This window comes from Equus asinus, chromosome 25 (assembly GCF_041296235.1).
Source record: "Equus asinus isolate D_3611 breed Donkey chromosome 25, EquAss-T2T_v2, whole genome shotgun sequence".
NCBI classification, from domain to species: Eukaryota; Metazoa; Chordata; class Mammalia; order Perissodactyla; family Equidae; genus Equus; species Equus asinus.
Window position 1 is genome coordinate 55,741,976 of NC_091814.1, and position 26,820 is coordinate 55,768,795.

A 26,820-nucleotide genomic window follows, 5' to 3' on the forward strand; every position below is an offset into this window, starting at 1 on the left:
TGAGGCTCGTACCCTTGTCCTGCTGCCCTGGCCTCAGTCACCCCCCATGCCAACCCTCTCCTGAACTGCCCTCCCACCCTCTCTTCCAAGAAGTCAGGAAGCACAGGGATCAGCTACAGTAGCCAGAACCCCAGACCTCTCCCCAGCTCCTTCCTGGCTCTCCTAGCTGCCCCCACCCCTCAGGCACCAACCTCGGCCAAGGCTGGGATACAGAGTGTAGGGTCCCAGGCCCCGTCCATGCCACCCACAACACCCAGAGTTGACTGCCCGCCCTGAACGCAGCAGGGAGGGTGCAGGGCACGCCTCCCACAGCCCAGGGTGGGTTCAGAGATACACACAAACCAAACTCTCTCTCCACTTCATTCTTGTATATATACACACACACACACAAGCAAGCCCCGCCCACACTCATGAGGCCCACAGAAGGGCCTTCGTCTTTCCTCTTTGGCACCAATCTGTCAAAACCAGCTTTTCTGCAGGAGACTGCTCCCTCCTTTCTGTACAACATGAATTAAATATATTATCCGTCTTTGTGCTGAGTCATGGGACATTCACAGTATGGTGGGGGAGGAATGGGGGGACTTGTGGGGGACCAAGACCCTCAGGGCTGCTCCTCAGGCTGAGGGGGTTGGACTAGGCAGGGGGCTTGTGTAGGAAGGCTGGGCCTGGCCTCCCCTTGGCCCTGCCATTCAAGATTCAGCCAAGTGCTGTGGAGGCCTTGGGAATACAATGGGGGTGCTCCAGAGGGATGGTGAGGGGCCCTTCTTCAGCGGCCCTCACCCCTCATACTCCCAGCCCCCTGGGGCAGGGCTCTCAGGATCAAGGCCTGTCCTGTCCTGTTCCACCTTCCTCCACCTCAGACTGTGGCATTTACACCCTTACTCTTGTGACCACCCTCTGGGGAAGCTGGTGCCAGGATACCAGGTGGAGCAAAGACAGGGCTACAGGGGCTGGGAGGGAGGGACGGCGGAGGCTGTACCAGCCCCAAGGAGCTGCAGTTGGCCTGGCACCAGCGTCAGGGCGACCCTGCATACCTGGGTGCTGTCCCCAGGACCCTGGCCCAGGGCTGCTTATCAGTGCTCAGGCCTGATAAGCAGGAGGTGCTCCCAGGAAAGGGTGGACAGGGAGGAGCCCGGCTCAGAGCTCCAAGGGCAGTGAGTGCTCTCCCACCTGCCAACGTAAGGCAGTCCCATTCAGACTGGGGAGACGGGTGTGGTTGGCTGAGGTGGCAGGAGTGCAGCTGGCGGTACCAGGCCACCTCTGGACTCAGCCGGGCATCAAGTGGCTTATGGGGCCTCTGGCAAGGAGGGGGGAAGGGGAATAGGGTGGGGTGATGAGAAGAGGAGATGGGCTACGATTCCCTCTGTCCCTCAGGGGATACCCTCCCCTCAAGTGGGGGGTGGGCTTTGGCACAAGCATTGGTACCTGGATTCCAGGGTGCCAGACAAGATGCCATATTGCTTCCTGCTCTCAGAGGGAAAAAAGGTGAAAGGCGTGCAGGCTCCAAGGGGTCTGTAAGGGGCTCTACCAAACTGCTGAGGCACGCAGGCCCCGGGGAGAGGCCAAGTGGTGCCCGTGTCCAGGGCACAGCGCTCCACCCGGCACCTGGATTCTCCTGTGGGTCCCATGCCAGTGCCTGAGCACTTCAGGGTGGAAAGTGTCTGAGGTCGCTCCCTGCCCCTCACCTCCTCCCAGGGAAGCAGCTCACGCCCAGCCCCAGGGCAGGTGACAGAGGGCTTGACGTCCAGACCAAGGCCCCTGGGGAGGTGTGCAGGAGGCAGGGGGAGGAAACAGCCGTGGCCAGCAGGGCTGCTGAAAGGTCTTCTGGGCTGGCCGCTAGTCCCCGCTCCTCAGTCTTCCAAGGGCACACAGGCCCCGACCTGCCCCCAGTGGTGCCGTGTGACTTTCTGTCCCTCATGCCACAGCAGGGTGTGCACAGCTCAGAAGATGCTCTGTCGCCGGTTCTTCCCTCGTCCTGGAGAACAGAGGGGAAGAGGATGGACTGCAGGGAGGAGGCTGGGCGGGAGGGTGCCAGCCACAGGAGGGACGGGTGTGCTACAGACCTACTCCAACAGAGCCGGCAAGAGCATGTGCTCAGGGGCCAGTCAGTCCCGGGTTCAAATCCCGTCTCTGCTACTCACTAGCTACGTGAAATTGCAACTTCACCTTCCCGAGCCTCAGTTTCACTGATTGCGAGACGGGGAGCATTAATACTACCACCTTCGAGGGGTGCTTTAGGATTAAATGAGATAACGCATGAACACGTCACATCCGAGGCCATCAGCTGTCCTACAGACAAGGTACAGTTCTCCCAGAATGGAAGCAAGATGGAGAGCTGCAGACAGAGAGAACGCACCAGAGAGCGCCCCGCCTTCGTCGGGCTACTGTCAGAAGCTGAGTTCTCTCTGGGGTGGGGTTTGAGGAGGGAGACACTGGAGGAGGAAGCCTGGGCAGAAGATAGGGAAACTGGCCCCTTTCCTGCTCCCCACGGGCCCCCGGAAGGAAGGCCAATGTCAGGGAGGCCACACTGACTCTCCGTCACGGGAGGAGCTGCCAGGCACCGTCTCTGTTCCTTTGGAGGGAGGAGCAGCCTGCCCTGTCTCCTGGAAGGGGAAGGGAGGCACGAACCCCTACCTGGCTGCTGAAAGGCCAGGCCCCGGTAGCCTGGGTCCTTCTGAAGTTGGATCTCCTTCAGGGAGAAGATGGAGGCAGCTGGGGTGAGAGAGGAGAACGGCAGGGACAGCTGGGTGGAGGCGGGCCTGCTCCTGGAGCTGCAGCCCCCATTCCCATTGAGACTACCGAGCTGGGAGCACCCCTGGCTGGGGAACCACTTCAGTTAGGACTCACCCAGGAGCACCTGACTGGGCCTTTCAGGCAGCATCTCAGATCCAGAGTTTGGCCCCTTGGGGACCCATGAGAACCCAAGGAGAGGAAGCCATGTGCCCAAGGCTGCTCAGCCGGACCCGGGGCCTCGGGCCTCTTTGCTCTGGCTCTTCTGCCCATACATGCTGCCCCTTCCCTTGGTTCTGGGGCCTCCCCTCCCCTCCCCTCCCCTCCCCTCCCCTCCCTTCCCCTCGCCTCCCCCAGACACTCACTGTCTTCCAGCTGGTGCACGCGCTCGCCCAGAGACCGGAAGTAGGGGTGGTTCAGGGCAGCCTCTGCGGACATGCGGCTCTTGGATTCATACTGAAAGGCACATGGCAGGCTACTGGGAGCCCTCTGGCTGTGCTACTCCTATGCTAAGTTAGACGGCCAGGATGGGAGGGGCCTGTATCTAACTTGAGAAGCCCTGGGGTCGGCTGCCAGGCCCCACCTCTAGCCCAACCCAAAGAAGCCTCAGGCCTCGGGCTCCCAGGTCTCTGGCCACCAAGAGAAAGCCAAAAATGGAACTTCTGGAGAGTGACGGCTCCTTGGGATGGAAATGCAGGTGCTAAAGCAACCATGACCATGCCATCAACGATAGGAATATTAACAGGTAACCCTAACGACTGCCCTTTGTCGTGTGCTTATTCCAGACAGGCACCACACTAAGTGTGTTCCATAATCTCAGTTTACCCTCACCACCATCTTACGAAATGTGAATTATTAATTCCAATTTGCATTGGAGGAAACTGAAGCACAGAAATGTTCTGTAACTTGCCCAAAGCTACACAGCTAGTAAGTGGGTTTGAACTGGGGTTTGAGTAGGGAAGTCGGTGTGGAAGAAAGCCAGCGCTCCTCCGGGGCCTCAGAGTGGAGTACGGGGCACAGGGACATTCTGACTAGTTACACAGGGGGCGGGGTTGGGGTCTCGGGCATCAGCTCTCTGCCTGCCCGTCCCTGGGCCCCGCTGGGGCCCGCGGAGCACTCACCAGGAGGAGGCTGGTCAGGAGGTTGATGCCTTCAGGGTCCAACCTGCAGGAGAAGGAGCTGGCACTGGGTGCGGCGGGGTGGGGGGAGGTGTGTGTGGCCGCCCCCAGGAGGAACGGCCAGGCCCGCGAGTAGGAGAGGCGTGGGGGGCAGGGCTACCTGGGGGCGTGGCTGATGAGCGGCTGCGGGAGGTACCGGGGGAAGTTGTAGGCTCGGAACTCCGACAGGGCCGTCACGCCAGGCCACGTCTCTTCTGTAGGGGTCCCTGGGGAGACGAGAGGGGGTGGGGGCGGTGAGGGGCGTGAAGGGGCGCGACGTCGGGGGCTGGGTAGCCGCAGGGGCCGCGGGTCGGGAGGTGGCGAGCGGGCGGGCTGCTAGCCCGGCGCCCGGGGCTGCACGGAGTCCCGGCGCCTCCTGGTGGCGAGAGGCGGGTGCGCAGGAGACTGACCGAGGAGCCGGAAGATGAGGTGCAGCTCCTCCTTGACGGCGGAGCCGGGGAAGAGGGGCCTCCCGGTGGCCATCTCGTAGTGGATGCAGCCCACGCCCCTGCGGGGAGCAATGCGCAGGGGCGGCATCAGGCTGGGCCTCCTCGGCCGCCCTTCCGAGGGCTGCTCCACCGCGACGCCCTACCTCCGCGCCTTGGATGGGTCACGGTCTGGGGTGGGTGGCCCAGGGCAGCGAGTCTCCTGGCACCGCCCAGGCCCCACCACAGCCTCTCTGGGGCTTCTCCGGGGTCTAGAACGCTTTGACCTCTCCCTTTTCACTCTGTAGGGTTTGGGTCTGCATGGCCAGCACGCATGTGGCAGTACTTATGCAGTGTTGTCTCAAACCCTTTCCACGTGTGCCCCATCCAAGAGAGAAGTCCATATATCCGTTCTCCTAGGGGACCCTGGGCACAGGACACACTGGCCATTTATTGGAAACCTTTGATTTAGCTTTGAAATTGGGCTGAGTTTTCATTCCACGCCAAATCACATGCCTGTTAATTTTAACATAAAAATAATATATTGTTTCCACAATTTTCAGTAAACCTGATGGTGGGGGACGAGTCATCATATTTACTGTGGAGCTTTCTTGTACCCTCTGGTAACCCCCTACATGCCCCCGGGGAAACATTTCAGAAGCATGGGCTTGGAGAGGCTACCTACAGTCAGGGAAACCCCAATGTAGTTCAGATTTCATTCTTTTTTGTGTGTGAGGAAGATTCGCCTGGGGCTAACATCTGTGCCCATGTTCCTCTGTTTTGTATGTGGGAGGCCGCCACAGCATGGCTTGATGAGCAGTGTGTAGGTCCATGCCTGGGATCCGAGCCTATAAACCCTGGCCCGCCGAAGCAGAGGGCACAAACTTAACCACTGCACCACCAGGCAGCCCCTCAGACTTAATTCTTTAAAATCCAGTTCAGCGGGATGCCACATGGCTTTTAGTTAAAGGAGGTTAGAGAGGTCTTCGCGGAGGCCCGTGGGGCAGCAGAAGGGAGTCTGGAGGTGTGGAAGACGCCCTCCTCCCCTGGGTCCCACAGTGATCACTCACCACATATCGATGGGGGTGGAGTACTCTGTGGACCCCAGCAGCACATCCGGGGGCCTGTACCACAGGGTCACCACCTCATTGGAGTAGGTCTTTGTGGGCACGGACTTGGCCCGGGCCAGTCCTAGGGACAGACACGTCACTGAGCCTCCCTCCCTCGGGGGACCTGCGTCTGGAGGAGACTGTGTCAGACCCCCCACCCCAGCCCCACGGACTCCAGCCCTCACCAAAGTCAGCCAGCTTCAGTTCCCCCCTCTCGTTGATGAGCAGGTTCTGGGGTTTCAGGTCCCGGTGCAGGATCTTGCGGCGGTGGCAGTAGGCAAGGCCCCTGAGCAGTTGGAACATGAAAATCTGGGAGAGGGGAAGAGAAAGGTGAGCAGCAGAAGGTGGGAGCGTGTCCCAGCGGGGAGACCCTGTGCCTCCACCCCACGGCTGGGATGGGGATCGGGATGGGTGGTGGGTGTACCTGGAGAGCTACCTGGTTCTCCTGCCCACACTGCAGCCCCGCCCCAGGCCCCATCACCCCAAGGAACCCATCCAGCGGAGAGGGCACCAGGCGTGTGGAGGAGCAGGAGGGTGAAGGCCAGAGTTCTCAGGCCTGGGAGCTGGGGGGCCATGAAGGGCCAGGAAGCCCACCTGTGTTGGGACGAGTGTGCACAGAAGAGGTCCTGCATCCCTCCGAGCTCCCCTGGAAGCCCCCCTTCCTCCTGGCAGGTAAGTCATGCTCCCATTTGACAGATGGGGAAACTGACGCTCAGAGTTGGGGGTGGTTGTATACCAACGCCGAGGGTGGAGTCCCAGCTATGGAGGGTCTCACCTTGACGTTGTGCATGCTCATGAGGTTTCCACAGTGGTCCAGATACTGCTTCAGGTCACTGTCCTGGGACACAGAGCTTCGCTCAACCCTGCCCTGTCTTGACCTCAGGCCAGAAGCCCCTCCCTGGGCCGGGCCCAAGCCCAGGAGTAGGAAAGGGCCCTGGGCTCCGAGCTGCCTCTAAGCCTGCATGAGAGCATCTGAGAACCTGATTCCGGAACAAGGCCTGGGCCACCCCCACCCCCTTCCCCACCTGCTTCCCTCCCCTCCCGCAGGAGGACAAGCTGCCCGCCCCAGCCCAGCTCACCAGGTACTCAAACACCAGGGTGAGAGACCGCTCTGTATGGATGAGGTCGTGCAGGGTCACAATATTGGCATGCTTCAGGTTCTTCAGGAGAGACACTGTGGGGAGACAGCCCGCCTGGGTCCCTGGGGCCCCATGTGCCCCTCAGACTCTCGCTTCCTGGCATCAGCCTCAGAAGTCCTCACTCCAGGAATGACCCTCCACCCCCAGGTTCCCACGGTAGCTCGGGTCAATAAGCCCTTCCTCCGGGAAGGCCCCAGGAGCGCAGGACCCTAGGAGGCTGTACCCTCTCGGATGGCAGTGCAGGGCGCCCCCTCCTCATGCTCCAGCCGGATCTCCTTCAGGGCCACGAGGTTCTCTGTCAGTTTGCTGCGCCCTTTGAAGACGGTGGCATAGGTACCCTGGGAACAAGACCGCCGGCAGACTGGCCTTTCAGGCCGTGCCCTCCTCTGTCCAAGCCCTCCCCTTGGTGCCTCTGCCTGGCTGGGACATGGCCAGAGGCTCCCCTTCTCCCTTCACTGAAGTTGTTTCCTCCAGACCCACTTATCGCAAAGCTGTCCCTAACGCCTCCCAGTCAGAGTGGCTATTGCTTTCTAAGCCCCCAGCAGGCCAGTGCTCTCTGCTCTGACTCCAGTTCGGCCCTTCCTGGCCCTTCCTCGTACTCTGTTGAGGTTGACATGCGGGTCTCCTTTTGGCTCCCGGAATGAGGGGTGTGTCTCCTGCAAACCTTCGCCCTCCCCCAGCCTGGAACACAAAGCCTGGCGCAGAGACAGCGGAAAGAGGTCATGGTTCCACAGCACTTGCTGTGTGCCTGGCCTTGTCCGCACTGCAGAAAGCTCTCAGCAGGAAGCTCTTCCCTCCCTGTGACAGCCTATGAGGCAGGACAGTTACGCTCTCCATTCAACACAGGAAGACACTGAGGCACAGAGAGAGGTCACATAACTCGCCCAAGGCCACAGAGCTAATAAGTGGAGGTGGGATTTGAACCCAGACAAGAAACACTCACAGAAAAAAGAGTAGATTCTGCCCAGAGCCCATGGGCCACTCCAGCCTCCTGCCCTCCTACACGACCTGGGCCCACCAAAGGCCAAGATCGTGCACACCTCTGGGGCAGGGGCAGGGCGGGGGCAGAGCAGAGAAGCGGGGGAGACCTGAGGGCTAGGACGGTTAGGATGCCCGGTGCCCCAAGAGGACCAGGCCCAGCCTCTTACCTCCCCCAGTTTGTCCAGTTTCACATACGTTTCCAATTTCCCAAAGCCGATGTCTGACTGAGAGGGAGAGACATGGGGTCCTGTGAGCTTGAAGGCCCAGGAGCCCCACAGACACTATCCCCCCAACACAGCCTGCAGGTGGCAAGGAAATGAGACTCCCGTCAGGGAGAGGAAACAACTGAGGCTAGCTGGGGTGAGGACAGCCACAAATCCTTCCTCTTCGCGTCTTCCCTCTGTCCCTGTGATGGGCAGGAGCCCTTCCAAGTGGGGGTGCAGGGCCGGGCCTGCAGCTGCTGCGCCCCCTCCTCACCTGCCTGTCTCTGCCTCTCCGCCGCTCAGACTGCCAGCTCCTAGAGGGCGGGCCTGTCCTTTTCAGCACTGTACCTCGAGCGCCAGCTCAGAGCCCACCACCCCGACAGCTGCTCTCATCAGCACACTGCCTCTAGCTCAGTGGTGCCCAACCCTCAAAAGTATAGATTCCTGGGCCCCGCCCCCCAGAGTCTGATTCTGTAGGTATCTGGAGGGGGGCCCAGAGTCCGTGTTTTGTCAGATGGTCCCAAGCAAATCTGATAAGCAGCTAGGACGAAAAGCATGTGCCAGCTAGTCTATTGATCTCATCTGGAAGAGACCCTGGGGCCCAGAGGGGGCCTGGAGCCCAGCTCTGGCCCTGTGGGGACCCACCCAGGGAGTGGATGTTGACCAAGGAGGTCCAGCTATATAAATCCGCTGTGGCCAGCAGGTGGCGCCAGAGGCTTGGGAACCTCCCTGGAAACCGCCACAGGCCTTGGCAGGAACCTGCAAACCAGGAGTGACGTGTCCCTCCTAGGGAGAGGGTGACCTCTGACCCTCTAGGGACTCACCAGGGAGGCACGGCGGGACACGCGGCTTAGCGGTTTGGGCAGGTCTGGGCTTTCCAGCTGTAGCTTCTGCAGGAATTCCTGGGGCAGACGGATGTCCGTGGGCAGGGAGAGCCTCTTACTGATGTCCTACAGTGGCCGAGATGAGACGGGGGCACTAGGGTTTGCTCCTAGGGCTGTGGGACCCTTGCCTCTCCCCTGAGCCTGGCTTCCCCTGGGGCATCCCCAGCAGGGCCAAACCACGGCTGTGACCCAGCCTCACAGCGGCTTCACAGATGTGCTCAGAGACAGCTGTGAACCCCAGTGGTTGCTGTGTGACCTTAGGAGGTCCCCCCACCTCTGGGCTGCACTATCATCATCTGCAGAATGAGATTCCTACAGACTCTGCCATTCTGTAAGCACATTTTTCTTATACTTGGGCACATGCATATGGGTCATAAGAACAACAGTCAAATTGTCTAGTGCCAGGAATGTTCTAAGCACTTGGCATATATTAACTCATTTAATCTTCACGATGACCATTGTAACACCAGGAGGCTGTGGTACACAGAGGCTGAGAAACTTGCTCAAGGTCACATAGATAATCGATGGCAGAGCTGGAATTTGAACCCACGAAGTCTGGCTCCAAGGCAACCAGCCTCCTGGGCATGCATTTGTGGGTGCATCCTGCCAGGCTAAAGGGTAGAGCCCCGCACCCCTTACCTCCATGGAGAAGCGGCGCTGGTTCTGGCGCCGGTACCGCGTGCCAGGGGACGGCTGCCTGGGGTCCTCTCCACCATCTGGGGGGGAGAAGGTGCTGGGCTCTGTCTGGGGGTCTCTGCCAAGAGGACTGAGCTGCAGGTCTGAGAGGCAGAGACATCAGCTCCCCTCCCTGCCCTCGGCGCTGAGCGAGGGGAGGAGAGGGGAGTCTACTCCCCACCTCTGTCCTTCCCGCCAAGGCCCGTGGTGACAGTGTGGCCAGGGAGGCAGGGATGGGCTTTGGCGGGACACTGGGGCCAGAGAAGGCCCAGACCCTCACCCTCATTGCGCCGGTTGTGGAGCTGGTTCAGCTGCTCTGTGAACTCCGCCAAGGACTCCTCGATGGTCTCAGTGCGGGGCACTGACAGGGAGAAGCGGCGCCTAAAGTTCTTCATCTTGTTCATGATCGGCAGGGACCAGGTGGCCAGGTCCTGAGGCGGGAGGAGAGTGGTGAGAACAAGGCACAGGGTCCAGTCGACACCAATGTGAATCCGGGTCTTGCTCTCCGTCTTCCCGTCGAGCTCTATTACCCTGCACTGGGAGCGAGGGTCACTTCACCAAAGCTGGAGCTCCCAGACGGTGGTCCTAACCCTTCTCCTCCCTGTGGCTCTCATCCCCCAGGATTCCCTGCCCCTGGGGAGATATTCACGATGTGTTCAGTCAGAACAGCAAAGTACCCCATATAACAGTGGTATGATGGGCCAATGGATCCTGGGGGCCTCCGCAGGGCCAGACGGTGAACTTTTAGCTGTCAGAGGTCTAGAGAGTTCTGGAAGGAGGGCTGGTGGGGCCCTTGGGCCAGCAGCTCTTCACCAACTTTGTGTCAGCGCTTGAATACATCAACAGCCAGAGGCCTTGTGATTGATGCCTGTAAGCTGAGCATCAGCCTGGCCTTGCGACACAGTCTGGTTTAAACCCCATTTCATCCTGATACCGACACCGGAAGGTCCCTGTCTGGCTTGTCCTGGGCCCCCAGGAGACAGGAAAAGAGGAAAGGATGAGGGAGGGGATGTTTGCATCTGAGCTGGCCCAGCCCCATCTCTCTAGCTGAAATTGGGAGGTTAGGAGCAGCTGAAGGTCTCATGGGAAACACAAGTTGGCGGGAAACAGAGAGGCCCCCTGGGGAGGGGAGGCTGAGCTCTGCTGGCCCGCCCACAGGAACCCCAGCAGGCAGGGCGTCCACTCCGGAGAACGCTGCAGGGAGAGGGGCAGGCTGCTCTGCTCTTCCTCAGCCCCTTCCCCAGCCAGCAGGAGCTCCCTCCATGGGCTCCTGAGCCCTGCGGCCCTGAGTCAGGAGAATTGCTGCCGGCCTCCCAGTGAGCCTCGTGCAACAGCTTCTTCTCGCAGGCCTTTCTTCTCTGTCCTGCCCCAGACCCCGAGTGAGTCTGTCTGTCTCTCCTCCACGGTTTCGTAAACTCCCAGTGTGGCCGCCCCCTCATCCTGCTCTGCCCAGCATCTCCCTCAGCGGCAGTGCGGTGGGGCCAGGACCAAGAGGCCTCGCAACAGCCCCCACTCACACCTGCCAGAAAGGCATCAGGGGCCAGCCTGCACCCTCCCCTAGCTTTTACCATGCACCAGGCACCACCCATTCCCAGAGGATGCTCTCAGCCCTGTCACTGGCCGGTCGGTACCCAGTTGCCAAGGCAACCAGGCCCCTCCTGGATCCTCCTGGTTTAAGGGATTATGGGTCAGTAACATGTTTGCTTTGCTTAATGATCACATCCTTCAGTCCTCAGCCAGCCTGAAAAGGGTCCTTTCCCTGGGCCTGCAGGCTCCTGGCTGCCCCCAAATGAAGCTAAGCTGTGGCCCTCCACCTCCCCTGAACCCAGAGACCGGGTATGGCCAGGCCCTCCTTCCTCAGGCTGGCACCTCTCAGAGGCCTCGGGTCTGTCCTGCCAGCTAAGCCTCTGTCAGTGGGCCCCAAAGTCCCACTCAGGCCAGCTCGACAAACGAGGACTGAGTCCCTGCCACGTGCCAGGCTGTGCACTAGGCCCGGGGACTGCAGTGTGAGTAAAGCGTGGTCCCTACTGTCAAGGAACTCAGGGGCTGATGCAGCTTCCTTCAATGAACAGGCAGCCAAAAGCCTCCTTGGCAAAGCCCACGGGCCTTGGACTTCCCCGATGCTGTCCCATGGCTCACTCCTGCCACCCAACCTCAGCCGCTCCTCTGTGGCTCTGTGCAATGTCTTAGACCTGCTGTCTGCAGGATTCTCAAAGACAGGAAGCTCCCAGGGGGCAGCCTGGCACTCCTGTGTGCAGCCAGCCTGGGGGGACCCATAACAGAGGCTTCATGATGGTAGCCCATAAGGGTTACAGTGACAGGAGGACCTAGACACGTCCTAGCTGTTGACTCATATTTCCCGGCATGACAGGAGAGTGGAGATGTCCCCACTATACACATCAATTGCTTACAAAGTTGGCTGAACACCTGCATTACCAGGGAGTACTGTAAAAATTCAGATTCCTGGGTCTCACCCTCAGATCCTGCAACTGAGGCTCTGAGCATGGTGCCTGGGAAAATGCATTCCCAGTGATGTGGACATTCCACAGGTTTCCAGACTGCCCTACTGAGCTGAGATGGGGAACCTTCAGAGCTGGTGGGGCGGCCGCAGGAGGGAGAGGGCTTGCTGAGTGAGCAGGACATGCGGGAGAAGGGGAGGAAACGTCTGCCCTGCACAAACACATGCCCCAGTCCTGGGGGGCGCAGGCACCTGTCTGCCTGAGGTCTGAGCTCTGCCAAGAGGGGCAAGCCACGCCCCCTTCTAAAAACAGGGCTCCCCCATAAAGCCGTCCTGCAGTCTGGGATTTATGGGATGGCGCGTTGGGTTTGTGGCTCAGGAATCTCCCAGTAGCCGCCATAAATCTCACGCCCTTGCTCCTGCCTGTGGGGGCGGGGGAGAGGAGCTCATTAAAGTCTTCTGGGAGGAAGGCCCCCCCCCCCCATTTCTCCAAGACAAAGGGAAACCAGCCCTGAACTGCACCTGCTCTCCCCGCAGGTCAGTTAGGAGCAAGGAGCCGCCAGCTTGGGCCTGGGGCGGGATGGAAGGTGGGACAGGGAGCCAGAGGGAGGGTGAAACTGGGGACAGCTGCCTGAAGCAGGAATGTGGGGCCAAGTGATGCAGAGGGCTGGGGACCAGCTGTTCTCCACCCAACCTGAGAAGAGACCAAGAGGAAGCGGCTGTCACTGTAGCAGGAGCACTGGAGGTCAGATGTAGGGATGAACTTCCTGATGGTGACAGGGGAGCAGGCAGCAGGGGTGGTGACCACAGCAGAGAGTGGATGCCTCTCTCTGCTGGGGACAATCGGGGCATTGAACCCGGCAGGGCCTTGGGTGTGACAGGGCAGACTGGGCAGTGAATGCTTTGTTGTTCCCAAGCTCAAGACACAAGATGCTCTGTCACTTTTCTCTTGGGAGCGTCAGCTCCTCAGATTTGGGGGTCGAGGGGGAAGGGAGACAGGAAAAGGGCTGTCACCTTGGTGCTGTCTGCCCCTCACCCCCATCTGGGGACAGAAGGGCTCCGTGTGACCCAGCCTGAGGCCAGCCCAGGGCCAGGCACAGTATGGCCTTTGTCCCCGGGCCAGGGAGCCATCTGGGGCTGTCCCCGGGCAACTGGTGCCAGGGGAAGAGGGAGACGGGCGTCCAGGGATGCTGGCCGGGATGGGGTCGGGGGACGTGGAAGGAGCAGAGTCCCCCTTGGGAGCTGCAGGGATGGGGAGGCAGACCCCCAGCCAGGTCTTGCCCCTTCCTAGGGACTTACCATGCCAGGTAAGTCTGTAAGGTTCTCAGCCTGCCTCTCGTCACTTTCTCCTGGGCACACACCAGCCAGCCCAGGGCTTCCTGCTGGTGCCAGAGGGGCGGGGGCCAGGGAAACTGATGTGCGCCCAGAGGCCACCGTGTGCCCAGTGAGCAAGGGCTGGAGTGCCGGCACGTGAGCGGGAGAGGCACCTTCAGACGCACCTTTCCAACCCCCTGCCGGCCCCTGGAGGACGCCGAGGCCGAGGCTCCGAGAGGGGAACGGACTTGCTGAAATTCGTGCAGCAATTTCCTGGCTGTGGCCAAGTGCACAAATTCTGTGACCACACGGCTCCTTTCTCCTGCTGATTGGATCTGCCGCCACCCCAACCCCTCCCCGCGGCCTAGGCTATAAGTGCTGTTTCTCCTCCACCCCCACCCTGAACTGAAAGCCAGACAAACCCCGGTTTAAATTCTGGTGCTACCACTAGCAGGCTGTATGATGGCAATTGAGTTATATGATCTCTCTTAGCTTTGGCTCTGGTCATTCATTTGACAATCATTTATTGAACAGCTATCACACGCCAGGCACTGTTGTTGACCCTGAGAATCTATCTGTGAACAAAACAGACATTAATCCTGCCCTCATGGTACTTACACTCTAATGGGGGTGGGGAGGGGCAGCACAGACAGTAAAATACACAGTATGTTAGATGGTGACTAGGATAATGGAGGAAAATAAAGCAAGAAAGAGGGTGTGAGAGGTGGGGTGTTTTAAATAGCATGGTCAGGAAGGTCCCTCTGAGAAGATGACATCTCAGGAAAAATTCCAAGTACGTGTAGGCAAGGGAGCTAGTCATACGGAATCTGGAGGAGGCGCATCAGCAAAAGAACAGTAGGTGCAAAGGTCCTGAGGCAGAAGTGAGTTTGTTCTGGTCTAGGAACAGCAGTGTGCCTGGCGAGGAGGCCAGAGGGGAAGATGAGCAGACCATGTTAGGCCTTGTGGGAACGAGAGGGTTTGAGCAGATGGGTGATGCAATCCCCCTTGGATTTTAACAGGCTCCCTCTGGCCGCTGTGTTGAGAACACATCATGTGGACAAGGAAGGAAGGAGGGAGCCTAATCAGGGGCTACTGTAGAGATCCAGGTGAGAGATAGAGGTGTCTGAGACCAGGGTGAGAGCAGTAGAGGTGGGGAGAAGTGGGGAGACTCTGGATATATTTTGTAGGTGGAGCCAAAGAGATCTGCAGACAGATTATATGTGAGGTGCGAGAAAGGAGTCAAGTACGACTCTGAATGGTTTTGGCCTGAGCAAGTGAAAGGGTTCCCAGACCCAGTTCCAACGTGGGGGGCTGGGGCCCTTCCCCACACCAAGAGCAGTTCTCGGACACCAGCAGGGGGTCCGCGAATGCAGCTCAACCCTGACACTCTCGGCCAGGAGTAGATGGGCTCCCATAGGGAAGGCTCAGTCCCACGCAACTGCCCTGACTGCAGAGGTGAGCCCCTCCCCAGGCTGTGACCTGTCCTCCGACCGACCAGCTACCCACCGAAGGTTCCAGCGACCCCCTCCTCAGGTTCGCTTACTTTGCTAGAACGGCTCCCAGGACTCCAGAAAACCCATTTACTCACTAAATTACTGATTTACTACAAAGGATGGTAAGGATACGAATCAACAGTCAGATGGGGAGATAGGCGGGCTGAGGTCCTGAACAAAGGAGCTGCTGTCCTCATGGAGCTGGAGCCCGCACGGCGGCCCATGGAAGTATGCTGGTTTCCCACATGGAAGCTCTCTGAAAAAGGGCCGAAGAGCTGTCCTTTTGGGTTTTTCCGGAGGCCTCCCTACATAGTCACGATTGATTAAGTCATTGGCCATCGGCAACTGATTCAGCCTCAAGCCCCCTCCCCTCCCCAGAAATCAGGGGCTGGGACTAAAAGCTCCAGTCCTGGATCACACGGCTGGTTCTCCTGGCAACCAGCCCCACCCTTGGGTGGGGTCCAAAAGTCACCTCATTCACATAACAAAAGCCACCTTTATCACTCTCAACACTTGGGAAATTCCAAGGGTTTTGGGAGCTGTGAGCCAGGAACTGTGGACCAAGACCAAATACATATTTCTCATAAAGCCCAGGACTGCAGGTGGCCATTTGTGGAGACAAGGAATGCTGGGCGTGGAGGTCTGGGTGGGAAGACCAGGAGTGGGGCTTTGGGCAAGCATTTGATGTGCCATGGACCCCTGAATGGGGGTGCAGAGTGCGATAAGGTGACACAGCGCCAGTACAAGGAAGACCCGCGGAACACCTTAGCTCTCTTCTCTCAGGCTCCTGCTCAGATGGAGAGATGCACCAGATGGAGAGACGCACCAGAAAAGAGGTCATCTAAAGGTCACCACACATCCCTCCCAGACTTCATTACAGCCCACAAGGTACTTTGAGACCCCCGGATGGAAGAGCGGGGAGAAGCAGGGAGCGTAGTCAGCTGCAGGCAGGCCTGAACCACCAGACCCAGAGAAAGGCCCCGCAGGCAGGGTCCCCACTTAGACTGACACAGCTTGGCAGGGCCGTGCAGGGCAGGAGACCACAGCCTGCTGGCTGACAGCGCTCATCCTCCTGTCCTCAGAGGGGAGGAAGCTCCACAGAGCAGGCCAGGCTGGTCCAGGGGCTCATCGCCCAGGTCGTCCAGACAGCCTGCTGCCCCAGACCTCGGCAAGGCCCCAGACCTAATCCCTGCCCTGGGGCTAGGTGGCCTGGGAGACCCTGACCGGAGACCACGGAGGCAGACAAGGAGGCCAGCAGAGCATCTGGGGAAGGTGGACAGCAGCCCCCACCTCACGGAAGTTTGGCTGCGGACAGATGCAGAGGGCGCGGAGTCAGCTGCCCTTCTTACCCTCCAGGGAGCCCAGCTTTGAGAACCTCAGCAAACCATTCTGAGAAACCCCTTTGCCTCCCTCCCAGGTAAAGCCCCAGTTGGCAGCCTGCACCCAAGGCCCTTCAAGACCCGGCCCCCTTCCTCTCTGGCCTTGCTCTCCCCATCACTCTTGGTCTGCTCCAGGCCACACCCCTGCATGCAGTTCAGGTGTCAGGTCTTCAGAAGCTTCCTCAACCCTCCCAGGGCCACCAGGCGCCCCTCTGATGGGCATGACCTCACAGGACCACAGTGAGGACTTCTCCCGTGCCCCCTCGCCAGGACACTTAGATCCTTATGCCCAGTGCTGGGGACACACGGCCAGCATGGCTGTCTGCTGCATAGCACGTGGTGAGCTCTACTGTATTCCAGGTACCTGTCAGATGCTTCTCTAAGTCCTCGTTTTGTTTGTTTTATTTTCTTGCAGATCTCAGTCTCTGTGGGGCCAGGCGCAGGGGCTGAAGGATATCCAATTGCCCACTTGCTGAAGCCCAGACGATCTGACCCTCAGTCCCAAAAGCGGACCACCACCCGGGATCCTTATGACACCTCTGCTGCCCACTCTCTGCTGCATCCCATCATCAGCCAACTCTGGGGGGGTTTCAGTCTGCAGACATCACGAGCCAGACTTCAGAGACTCCCTCCTCCCAGCGAGAACAGAACCGTGCCTGCAGGGAGCCTGCAGACAGATAGCATCTCTTCCTGCATCCTCTAACTGACCCTGTCCGGCACAGCTTGAGGCTTTAGTTTCCCTGGCTTGCGACAAACCTCAGGGGAAGCCAGTCACCCACGGCCGCCTGGAGCTGGGCAGCCGAAGCCACTGCAGAAGCCCTGGAGTCCTAGTCACTGACCTCGCCCCGCCCCAGCTCTGGCCTGGATGAGAGGCGGCGAGCCCAGGGCCTTCTGGGTGGCCAGGATCGAGGAGGACAGATAGCCCGCAGTCACCCTGCCAACGAACAGATGCTCTGGACACCGTGACAGAGCTCAGAGAAGACTCCCACAGCCTCCGTTTGGAATGCAGGCAGCAGGCGGGGAGAGCCTTCCGGGGCAAGCTGGGCTAACCTGCAGGAGGCCTGGTCAGGAGGCGAAGTGTCTGGGGCCGGGGTCGCCCCTGCTCTGGACAAAGTCACCACTGGTCCCTGCAGCACCCACTCTGAGGGAAATGTCCTGCAGGGAGGGCCACATGCTGTCCAGGCCTGCTCTCCAAAATTCTCTGCAGTTTTCAGGCCTGGAAGAAATCCCAGCTCTCCCACTTACTAGCACTGTGCCCTGGGAGAGAGCGTGCCTCAGTTTCCTGTCAGTTAAATGGGGATAATCCCTAACCTCTAATCCAATTGCCACCAGGCTGTGAGAATTAACTTTCTCAGCTGCTTTCTGATGAAGTCACTCCCCTGTTTAAAATCCTTCACTATAACACTGCCCTCGGGAAAAAGTCCAAACTCCAGGGCCCTGCGCTGAGGCCTCTTGTGTTTCAATCCGTCTCCTTCTTGTCTCAGCCACGGCCCCTCCCTGGAGGGTCCAGTTTTATGGAACATACTTCGCGTTCCCAGAGCACATCAAGCTCACACCCCACAGCTCTGCACATGCCGTTCAGCTGGCCTGGAATGCCCTTCCTCATTTTTCCCTCCGTAAAACCACCTCCAAACTCAACTCAAGCGTCGTTTCCCCTGCAAGGCCGCACAGGACCACACCTCCTTCCTGCAGGTGTAGCAAGATGCTTCCTCCTTGTGCTTTGAGCAGCCCGTGCCCGCCCACGACTGGCCTGTCATGTCCTTCAGGGCAAGAGCAGGGTCTCACACAGCTTCACTTCCCCAGCGCTGCGCAGTGTAAGGAGCCTGCCGGGGCTCAGGCAGCGTGTGCAGAATGAATGAACGAACGGCTGCATCAGACCACGGCCACTGTAGCATAATGCCTGGCCTGAGCCTCTTCCTCTGCAGACAGACAAGCATCCGGCCCCTTGAATCTCCAGGACACTCTGTCTGTGTGCAGTAAATGTTGGTTCTCCTCTAGCCAGGCCAGGGACCTGTTCTAGGTTTATCTTCTACTCCTCAGGCGGCCCCACTCTTGGGAGGTAGGACTTGAGTGGGAACTGGAACACAGGCATTGGTGGGCCAGGGACTAGGGGAAGCCAGCAGAGGGCTCACAACCCCAAGGCTCAAGCCAGGAGCGAGCTCTCCCTAGACCCTTCTCTGCTGCCTGCCACATGTCCTCTACCCGGTCTCCTCCGCTGGCCCAAGCCCGTGGGGCCCCTGCCCTGTGCTCCCACAGCACTCTGGACGTCCCCCAGCACAGCACTCGGCTCCCAGTGCTGTAACTCTTGTCTATCTCCCAAGTTTGCCCGTGAGCTTGTTAAGCACAAGGACTGGTCTGCCGCCTCATTATACCCCAGAGCCGGACACACGGCCAGGCACCGAGCGAACTCTCAAGAGATGAGCGAGTGAGTGACTTCCTAGTTCCAGGAGCGTTTTGCAGGCAAGGGGACTGCTAGAAAACTGTCAGTTGCCCACTGGACTGAAAGCCCCAGCTACACCCTAACCCTCCTTCTCCAGTCAGCTCCTGGCCCTGATGACAACGGGGGGCTGGTGAGCTGGGGCGGAGGGGGCAGCTTCCTGCCCAGCAGCAACTCCCTAAGTGAGGTCTGAGGAGGTGGGCAGGTGCCACACCACAGTGAGGGGTGGCCTGGGGGTGGGAAAAGTCCTTGTGAGAGCTTCCACCTGAACAGGCATGGAGTTGGGGCCTCCGGGGCTCGTGGGGAGGGGGCTGGCAGGGCCCTGGGGCCCTCCTCATGGGCTCATAGCCCTCAGGGGCAGATTCCCAGAGCCTCACAGGTCAGGGGATCTACCCAGGCTCAGACCTTGGCCATGACCCCTACAGATGACCCCTCCTAGCTGCTGACTGCCCCACTTCTAGCCCCTCTGTGTAGGCCCCACATCAGCCCTGCTGATGCTCGCTCTGCTGCTCTCTCTGGCTTCCTGAGCTCAAGGACTGGAGGCACACATACCATCTTTGGCCATCTTCTTGGACCTTCTTTGGAGGCCCAACTAGAGCAGCCTGCGACCTTTGGGCAGGCTCTAGATTTCCCAGTGATGAGATGGGACAAAGTGCCCTTTCGTCAGCACTGGTCCTGGCTGAGCAGAACATCCCAGACCAGAGGCTGGAGCCAGGGGCCAGTGCAGGCAAGACCTCTGTCTCCCACATCTTCCTGCTTCCAGACAAGCCCCTCACCTCCCAGCAGAGGAGACCCCTTCCTACTCCTTTCAGCAGCCCCCACTAAAGACCTTCAAGGAAGGTCCCTCACTGACCACCCAGTGTTTTCAAAATTCCAAAGTCTGGAGCTTTTCTTAGAGCTTCCTTCCATCCCACAGAAAACAGCTCACATCTCTTTTCTCTGTTTGCTGAAAGATGCTGATGCCGCCATCTTCTCCACGACAAAGTGGAGGAGAAATAAAGAGCATCAGGTTCACCCGCGTTCTAGCTTTCCCTCCTCCAGATGTGGGGACCTGTCATGGGATCTTTGTTAACATCTCTTTGGCTTTCTCGCCACGCCCAACTTTCGCAGCAGAACGCAGGGGCCTTCAAGCGCTGGCATCCAGGGACCTCTGTCTCATGAGCCGGGAAGGCAGGAGGGGAGGCTTTCCCAGCATCTCTAGACCACGTTCCTATTTATACTCCTCTCCCAGTCCCCACCCTGCTGGTCTGGCCCAATGACCCCATGCCCACATTCCATAAGACCCCCTGGCCAACATCCTCCAACCTTTAGGACAAGCTGGCCTCCTCCCACTCAGTACGGCCTCCCCCCCCCCCCCAGGAGGCCTCCGCTCCTCCCTGTCTCCAAGGCCCCCTCTGGGAAGGCTCTGAACATCTCAAGTTGTTCAGCTGTTCTCTAAATGCCCCTAAGAGGCCCCCACCCCCAGAGCTCAGGCTCCTGGAGGGGAGGCGCTGGTTTCTCCTGGCCCTTCACTCATTTCACAAGTAACTGCTCGGCGCCAGGCACTGTCCTAGGCTTCTCCTGCTTCTTTCTCCTCCCCGGCTGGAGGAGGCACTTCTTCCACCTGTCCCTGATGCCGGCACCGCCAGAGTTCCCTCTTTGGCCCTCTCTTCTTCCTCCACACCCTCTTCCTGCTGACCTCATGCTCTCCTGCTGTGGAAACCACCACCCACGTGCTGATGACTCCCAGAGCACGGCTCTGGCCCCCTCAGCCCTGAGCCTCACACTCACAGGTCCATACGCACTGCCCACCAGGCACCTCTGCCTGGACATCCCCCAAGGGTCTGAGATATGAGAATAGCCCCTGGGCCTAGGACAGTACAGAGATAGCAAGTCGTTTGAGACGTGTTTTTAAGTGAAAAACGCAGATGTACATGACTCGTAAAAGCTGTATGTCTGCTTGATACACACGTCATACATGTAAACATATAAATACAAACACCATAGATAATCCAGAAAGATGCAAGTGAAATGCCAACAGCATCATCTCTGGCTGGCAGAATCGCGGGTGGTTTCAACGTCTTCTTTTTGCGTATTTGCATCTTCTAATATCTCCACAATGAACATTCATTGCTTATGCTAAAAGAAGAAGTCGCACTTCTTTTCAAATGAAAACAAAGTATTTTTAGATTGAGATTCCAGACCGTTTAGTGCGAGCCTTGGGAGAACCACAATTCTCCCGAGCAGGCTCGGCAAACTTCTGTAAAAGGCCAGACACTCAAGATCGTAGGCCTTGTGTGCCATTCGGTCCCTGTACGATCACACAATTCTACCCTTCCAGGAAGTACCCACAGACAAGAGGTAAACGAACGAGTGCGGCTGTGTTCCAGCAAACCTTTACTCATAGAAGCTAAAATCTGAATTTTATATAATTTTCAAGTGTCACAAAATGTTGTTTTCTTCTTTCAAATTACCCCAACCACTTAAAACTGGAAAGACCGTTCTTCGCACACGTGGTTCGTCAACCTGACCCTTGAGCATCCAGTGCCCGTGTGGCGTTTGAATCCAGTGTCCACTCCTCCTTTTTGTCCTCCCCTCTGACAGCAGGGAGCCTTCCTGGGCTTCCTTGTCCATCGGAGCTGAGGCAGGGACCAGCTACCCGGGCCTCAGCTGGGCGAAGCCCTGTGCTCCAGAGTTTGAAGGAACAGAAGGTGGAGTACCACCTGGGGTCTGAGAGCACAGCTCACCTTGTCAGCAGGATTGGCCAAAGCTGGAACCACAAACCATCAGTCTTGGATGGGGCTTCAGAAACCCCCTGGTCTGTGTCCTCATTTTTCAGGTGAAGAAGGCAAGACTCAGAAAGGGGAGTGACCTGCCCAAGGCCAGTCATTTGATGGGCCAGAGCTGAGACTAGAACAGAGGCCTGGTGAGCTTGAGTTCAGTGCCCTTGCTGCTCCGCCAGAGTTGGAGGGGACTGCAAGGACCTGCCCAGAGACGGCATTCCCTCCAGGGCAACGTCTCCAGGGCGATCAGAGCCCTCTCAAGGGCCGCCTTGCACAGGGAAGGAGCCACGTCAGATCTGGCATCAGCCCAGAAAGTGGCACCCAGCCCAGCCACGGCAGGGGGTGCTGCCAGCTGGGCACCATGCCAGGAACAGGGAGGGCTCTGGGACCCCTTTCCTGGCCTCATCCCATGCCCTGCTGGCAGAGGTGATCTGGAGACTCCGCACTGCTAATGTCATGAGTGACGCCCTCCAGCACAGGGCCTACCGCCTCCCTGCTTCCAGGCACTGCGTCCTGCCAGGAGGTGGGGAAGGACAGCCATGTCCCCTCTTGGGCCTGGTTACCCAGTCAGGATCTCCTTTGCTGGATGGCTGGGGCCACAGGAGAGAAGCGGTCCTGTTCCTGAGGGGACCCCAAAGGGAGGAAGGGGACGCCTTCTCTAGGCAAGTAAGATGAGGACAGAAATCATCTGGAGCTTTGTCAGAACTTCCCACGATCACACTAAAAGGCAGAGGGTGCTGCGGTGAGGGAGGGAAGGAACGTTTGAAGAGCAGAGTTCCCTTCCCCGCCTGGGGCCTGAGCCTGGTTCCTACAGGGACTGAGCAGAGGCCAGGGCACTGAGAACTGCCAAATGTGGCCCCTAACTCCGCTTGTCACCACCCCTCGATAAGGCCACCAGGTACGGCAAAAAGCCAGGAGTATCGAGGACATTACCTCATTGGGATCCTGGCAACCACAGGAAGGAATACCATGACTCTCCCCATTTCCTAAGTCAGGAAACTGAAACTTGGGTGAGCAAGTTCCCTCCCGAAGGGTAGAGGCAGGACTGAACCGAGCCCAGGGCCATAAGCTGCCCCCACCCGCCAGGGATGAAGACGCTCGCTCAGCGAGAGCGAATGCATCAGCCAGCCACTATAAAGTCTTCTTGTCTCTCCCCACCCCACCCCCATTTCCACGGAAGACCATTTAATGTCAGCAGGGTCGGGTAGGAGCACAGGGTGAGATCATTGTCCAGAGTTCCAAGAAACAGGGTCTCACCACGGTCCCTTCAAAAGTTCTGGCCAAGGCACCCGAGAACAGGGTGCCTGTCTCACCAGCGTCACTCCTGCTGTCAGGGAGCTTCAAGACCCTTTTTGGTTCAAAGCCAAACCTCACACTTGCCTCCCTGTCCCTCCTCCTCTGCAGGAGGAACCGTGGAGGTTTCAGGCCATCCTTCAGAAGGAGGTCTGGCTGAGCCGTGCCTACAGCCTTCCCTCCTCCTGATCTGCTGCCGAGCCTCTGGCCTGCTCCTGCCAGGCCCAGCCACCAGCTCTGTGCGATCCTGGGACCCAGAGCCTCTGCCTGAGCTGCCCGGAGCCCAGCCTCAGAGCTGGCTTCTGTGTGTGTACGCAGCTGTGAGGATCAGGACAAGCCAGGACTAACCTTGGTGTGCTCCCACCCACTGGAGATGGGAAAGCGCTCACTCAGCAGCTCATGCCAGGAGGGCGAGGGCAAAGGGTCCGGAGTGGGCGAGAGAAGGGGTTATGGCGGGACACAGGGCTGGGGAAAAGAAATGTGACTTGTCCCCAAAAGGGTGAAGCTAATCAGGTGAGTCTGGATCCAGGCCAGCCACTCCCTCATGGACAACAGAGCAGAACAGGGACAGCAATTAATTAAGTCCCAGGGAAGGTCTTCTCACCCCAGGGAAAGGAAGCCCTGCCAGAGGCCCTTGGAGCAGGAGGCAGTTGGTTTTCCAGCTCCCAGTGCCTACCTCACTCATCCTGGAAACCAGAGGGTAGAGTGCCCATAGCACAGATTCCTGGTCCCCTCCTGGCAGGTTTCCATCCAACCCGCACCCCCACCCCCCCAATTCTCTTATACAGAGCCTTCCTCCCCAACCTGGTAGAGGAGGAAAGACCCTGTCCAAGGGCTTGACCTTATGGGATTAGCTAAGCCTGCCTTGGTCTGTACCCCAGAGCCAGGCACCATGTGATAACTATGGAATTCCCTTTCCAAATAGCCACCGACAGCACAGCCACCAGCCATTCAGCATCTGCTACGTGCCAGGCACTATGTGTTATTTCATTTAATTCATACAACAATCTTCCCTATTATGATCCCTATTTCACAGATGAGGAAACTGAGGCTGGGAGAAGCCCAGGAGTTTGCAGATCACATAGTTAGTACAACGTGCTGGAGCTGGATTCCAGCAAGGCCCTGGGTTTGCCCCCCTTAGGTCTCAAACTCAGTTAAGGAAGGAAAGAAGGAAGCAGGAGAGGGAGAGATGCTGGACAAACATCCAAAACGGGTGACCCCAGGTTGGGGGAGGAGCTAGGAGGAGTCAAGGCAGGCTCTGCACTACAGCTTGGGCACAGGGAGGCTCGCAGAGGCCGGAGTCTGGGTCTGTGGAGAAAAAGGCAGCCATAAAGGCAGCTCCATGCCCTCCAGGCCCCAGGGGCGGCTTCTGAGGCAGGCAGCTGGATCCCCTGAGATCTCAGACCAGGAGCCCACTTGTTCCTCAGATGCAGTGCCCTCTCTGCTGCAACCATGGAGAAGCCTGGCTCTGCCTGGCACAGGACCAGCGGGAGCCTCACTCCGGAGCACCCCCTCCCCATCCTTCCTTCTCCTGAGGCCTGATTAGCAGCAGAGAACTCCAGAGCAGCCTGGGCTCTCCCTCAACCGGGCACGGCCGAGAGCACGGGGCCTGGGCTCAGAGGGAAGTGGGCTGGATCCCACCTATGTGGGACTTTGGGAAAGCTGGTCTCTGAGTCTGTCTCCTCACCTGTGAAACAGGGACAATGATACTTCATACAGCTGTGTGACACACTGCTTGGCACCTGGTAGATTTTCAGCAAATGACAGCCACTAAGGCATTCAGAAACTGGATGTAACTTACTGAAGGCTACTCTGGCTCTGGAAACTCCACTAAGTTTGGGAAGAACGAAGGCTCCATTCTCCTGGAGGGGCGGCAGCGGGGAGAGTCCCAGGCACCTAACAGGCAGTGAGGCTCCAGGGGTGGGGGGAGGTCAGCCTCCCAGGCTCACTGGCTGCATGGGGGGGCTGGGACAGGGTAAGCCAAGACACAAGTTTTGCTGTGGCAAGGTGACCCTCTCTCCAGACCGCTTTCAGGATGCAGCCCCAAACCCATAGCCAGTGTTGTCTGGGCCCATCCTCGTCTTCCCCCAACACCAAGCAGCATTGTCCCAGCCCCTCCCAAGGCCAGAAGAAAGGCAGGGGACCTCTGAGGACGTGCCCGTCAGCCAGACATGCCAGGCGTCCTCGAGGATTCTGCTCCCTCAGGCCAGTGTCCAGGAATGTGCGGTGTGCCCATACCCAGTGGAAAACGCCACACGGACATGCCAAATCTCAGGGTGCTGACACAGGAGGCGCAAGCCAGTGCTGGCAGTGAGTCAGAGGGCCCAGGCCGCGGCTGGGGAACTGGTGACGGCTGGGCTACGGGTGGGGATGAGGTTTTGGGGAGCTGAACCCCGCTCCTCACAGCCCCAACGGTCCTCTCCCTGCTGTCAGAAAAGGATTCAGAGAGAATTAGAAAGAGCCCTGGTGCCAAGGAGGGTGCTGACCCCGCAGCACAGAAAACCCGTCTGTCTCTAGACTGACTCCCAACACAAGGCTGCAGACAGCTCCGGGGAGCCCCGCCCCCACGGGGAGCGAAGAGGGGCTGCAGCCCATACCCCATTCCTGATCATCTCCCCCCAACCCCCAGAATCCTCAAGCCACATCCCCTTAGCCCAACAGGCCACCCACCCTTTCCCGCCGTCGCATTAACCCTTTGCCCGATGCTGCTGCCGCGGGGTGGGGACCACTGCCCCTGTGGGCTTCCGGGGGGCAGAGAGAGAAGCAGCAGCGACCCTCAGAGGCCCCCGTCAACACCCTCTCCCCCCCAGCGCCGGACCCGCAGCGCTTCGCGTGTCCTTCCCTGTGCGCCCCAGGGCTCCGGCCTCCCATCCCCGGCCTGCCGCTCGGGAAAGTTCACAGAGCCCAGGAAGCCCCACACTCGCGGGCTCTCTCGTCACCGGAGACTCCTGACCCTTGCCCTTCCCAGAAAGAAGGGCGATTAGAGAGTGTCTAGTTCAAGACGGGGTGGAAAACTTTGCTTCCCAGGGTTCAGAGCGGAGCCCGGGGCCAAGCGAGCCCCGCTGGGGAGTCCCCGCGGGGTGGGGGATCTGGGAATGCAGAAGAGCCCTCCCTCCTGCGCACCTGGAACTTGGGAGCGGCCGTGCAGGGGGTCACCCGCCCCGACACACAGGCCCGGACGCCTCGGGACCGCCGACCTCCCCCGGCCGTCCCGCAGGACCCCCAGCCTCTGGCCCCAGGGCAAAAGCAGAACGGCGCCTTTAAGGGCCGCTCCGCTACCTTTGCTCCGTTTCCCGGCGCCGCGGTGCCCCCTCCGCCCTGCCCTCCCCTCCGTCCGCCGCGCGCCGGCCCCCAGCCGGCCGGACACGGCGCGTCGCCCGCGGGACTCACCGCGCGCGTCCTGGGGGCACCGCGACGGCCGAGGCGGCGGGGCTGGGCGCGCGCCCTGCGCCCTGCTGGGGTCCCTGCCCGGCTCGGGGCTGCTTCCCCCGCTCCGGAAAGGTGAGCGGCTCCCCAGAGGAGCTGCAACCTGAGCTGGAGGAGGAGGAGGAGGAGGGGAGGGGAAGGGACCGGGAGGAGGAAGGTGGGGAAGAGGAGAGAGGGGGAGGAGGAGGAGGAAGGGAAGAGCCCGGCCCCCGCCAGAGTTTTTCACGTGTACAAATTGACTCCTCCCCGTCCCTCCTGCCCTGCCCACCGCGGCTGCCAATCCCCAGGGCTCCCTCTGCCCGGTGCCCACCCCTTTCTCCCACTCTGGGAACCAGGGTCCAAGCGCTTCTTCCGGTTTCGTTCCTAGGCCTGGCCTCTGCCGGCCCTCTGGGGTTGGTCCTGAGAGCCTTAACCAAGGGGGTTGATCCTCTGGTCTGGGGCCCCCCAGGACTGGGGCCAGGGCCCCGGGTGGTTTGTTGAGAGATCCTCTCTCTGAATGTAGCCCTCCCGCCTTCTGAGTCTGATCCTGGATCCCAGCACCTGGCACCCCAGGAGCTAATGTGCACAGACAGGTCCTCTTGGTCATTTTCGCCTTTAGAGTTCTTGACAGCCATAGCCCTGGGGCTCTTCTTCTGCCCTGTGCAGTGGGACCTGTCACTTACCTTTAGGGACAAAGCTCCTACCTGGTTGCCCCCCCCCCCCCCCCCCCCCCCCCCCCCGGGCCTGAATGAAGCCTCACTACTAGCCATCACCCCCACTCCCTACCCTGAAGGGTAATTCAGTTCATCCTTTTGGAGTTAAACCCCTCAGGCCGACTGACAATCATCCAAGAAGCCTTTCAGAATAGCTAGTGCTAGTCCAGCTTTCATTTTACTGAAGGGGAGACTGAGGCCCACAAAGGACATTGGACCGACCCAAAGGCCCACAAGGAATTAGTGGCAAGCTGCAATTAGGC

The 26,820-nt window shown here is 59.3% G+C and overlaps 1 protein-coding gene across 6 annotated transcripts; it reads right to left on the minus strand.

Annotated features, from left to right (window-relative positions):
* Positions 1-343: 343 nt before the first annotated feature.
* CDK18 (cyclin dependent kinase 18) lies at positions 344-26,122 on the minus strand. 6 transcript variants are annotated; one of them, XM_070497322.1, is made up of 17 exons: positions 25,830-26,122; positions 24,678-24,865; positions 9,584-9,734; positions 9,268-9,407; positions 8,569-8,694; positions 7,709-7,765; positions 6,784-6,898; positions 6,501-6,595; positions 6,197-6,259; positions 5,607-5,730; positions 5,383-5,503; positions 4,298-4,395; positions 4,009-4,114; positions 3,852-3,894; positions 3,096-3,186; positions 2,635-2,712; positions 344-1,975 (listed from the first exon to the last, which is right to left on the minus strand). In XM_070497322.1, the coding sequence occupies exons 3-17, from the start codon at positions 9,705-9,707 to the stop codon at positions 1,941-1,943; spliced, it is 1,416 nt and encodes a 471-aa protein (XP_070353423.1). In that variant the 5' UTR covers positions 9,708-9,734; positions 24,678-24,865; positions 25,830-26,122; the 3' UTR covers positions 344-1,940. The 6 variants fall into 6 exon arrangements, with proteins under 6 accessions (XP_070353423.1, XP_044614134.2, XP_044614132.2 ...); XM_070497324.1 differs by lacking the exon at positions 24,678-24,865 and having other exon boundaries at positions 346-1,297; positions 1,426-1,975; positions 9,268-9,344; positions 25,830-26,097; XM_070497323.1 differs by lacking the exon at positions 24,678-24,865 and having other exon boundaries at positions 498-1,297; positions 1,426-1,975; positions 25,830-25,962.
* Between the last annotated feature and the right edge of the window lie 698 nt (positions 26,123-26,820).

Bases quoted from the DNA above. Each gene is read 5' to 3' on its own strand.
- CDK18 (XM_070497322.1), bottom strand. From the start codon at position 9,707: ATGAACAAGATGAAGAACTTTAGGCGCCGCTTCTCCCTGTCAGTGCCC. The intron at 4,396-5,382 runs GTGAGTGATCAC...TGCTCCCCGCAG, and splicing joins TCCACCCCCATCGATATGTG to GGGCGTGGGCTGCATCCACT. The intron at 3,895-4,008 runs GTAGCCCTGCCC...CTTCTCCTGCAG, and splicing joins CTCATCAGCCACGCCCCCAG to GTTGGACCCTGAAGGCATCA.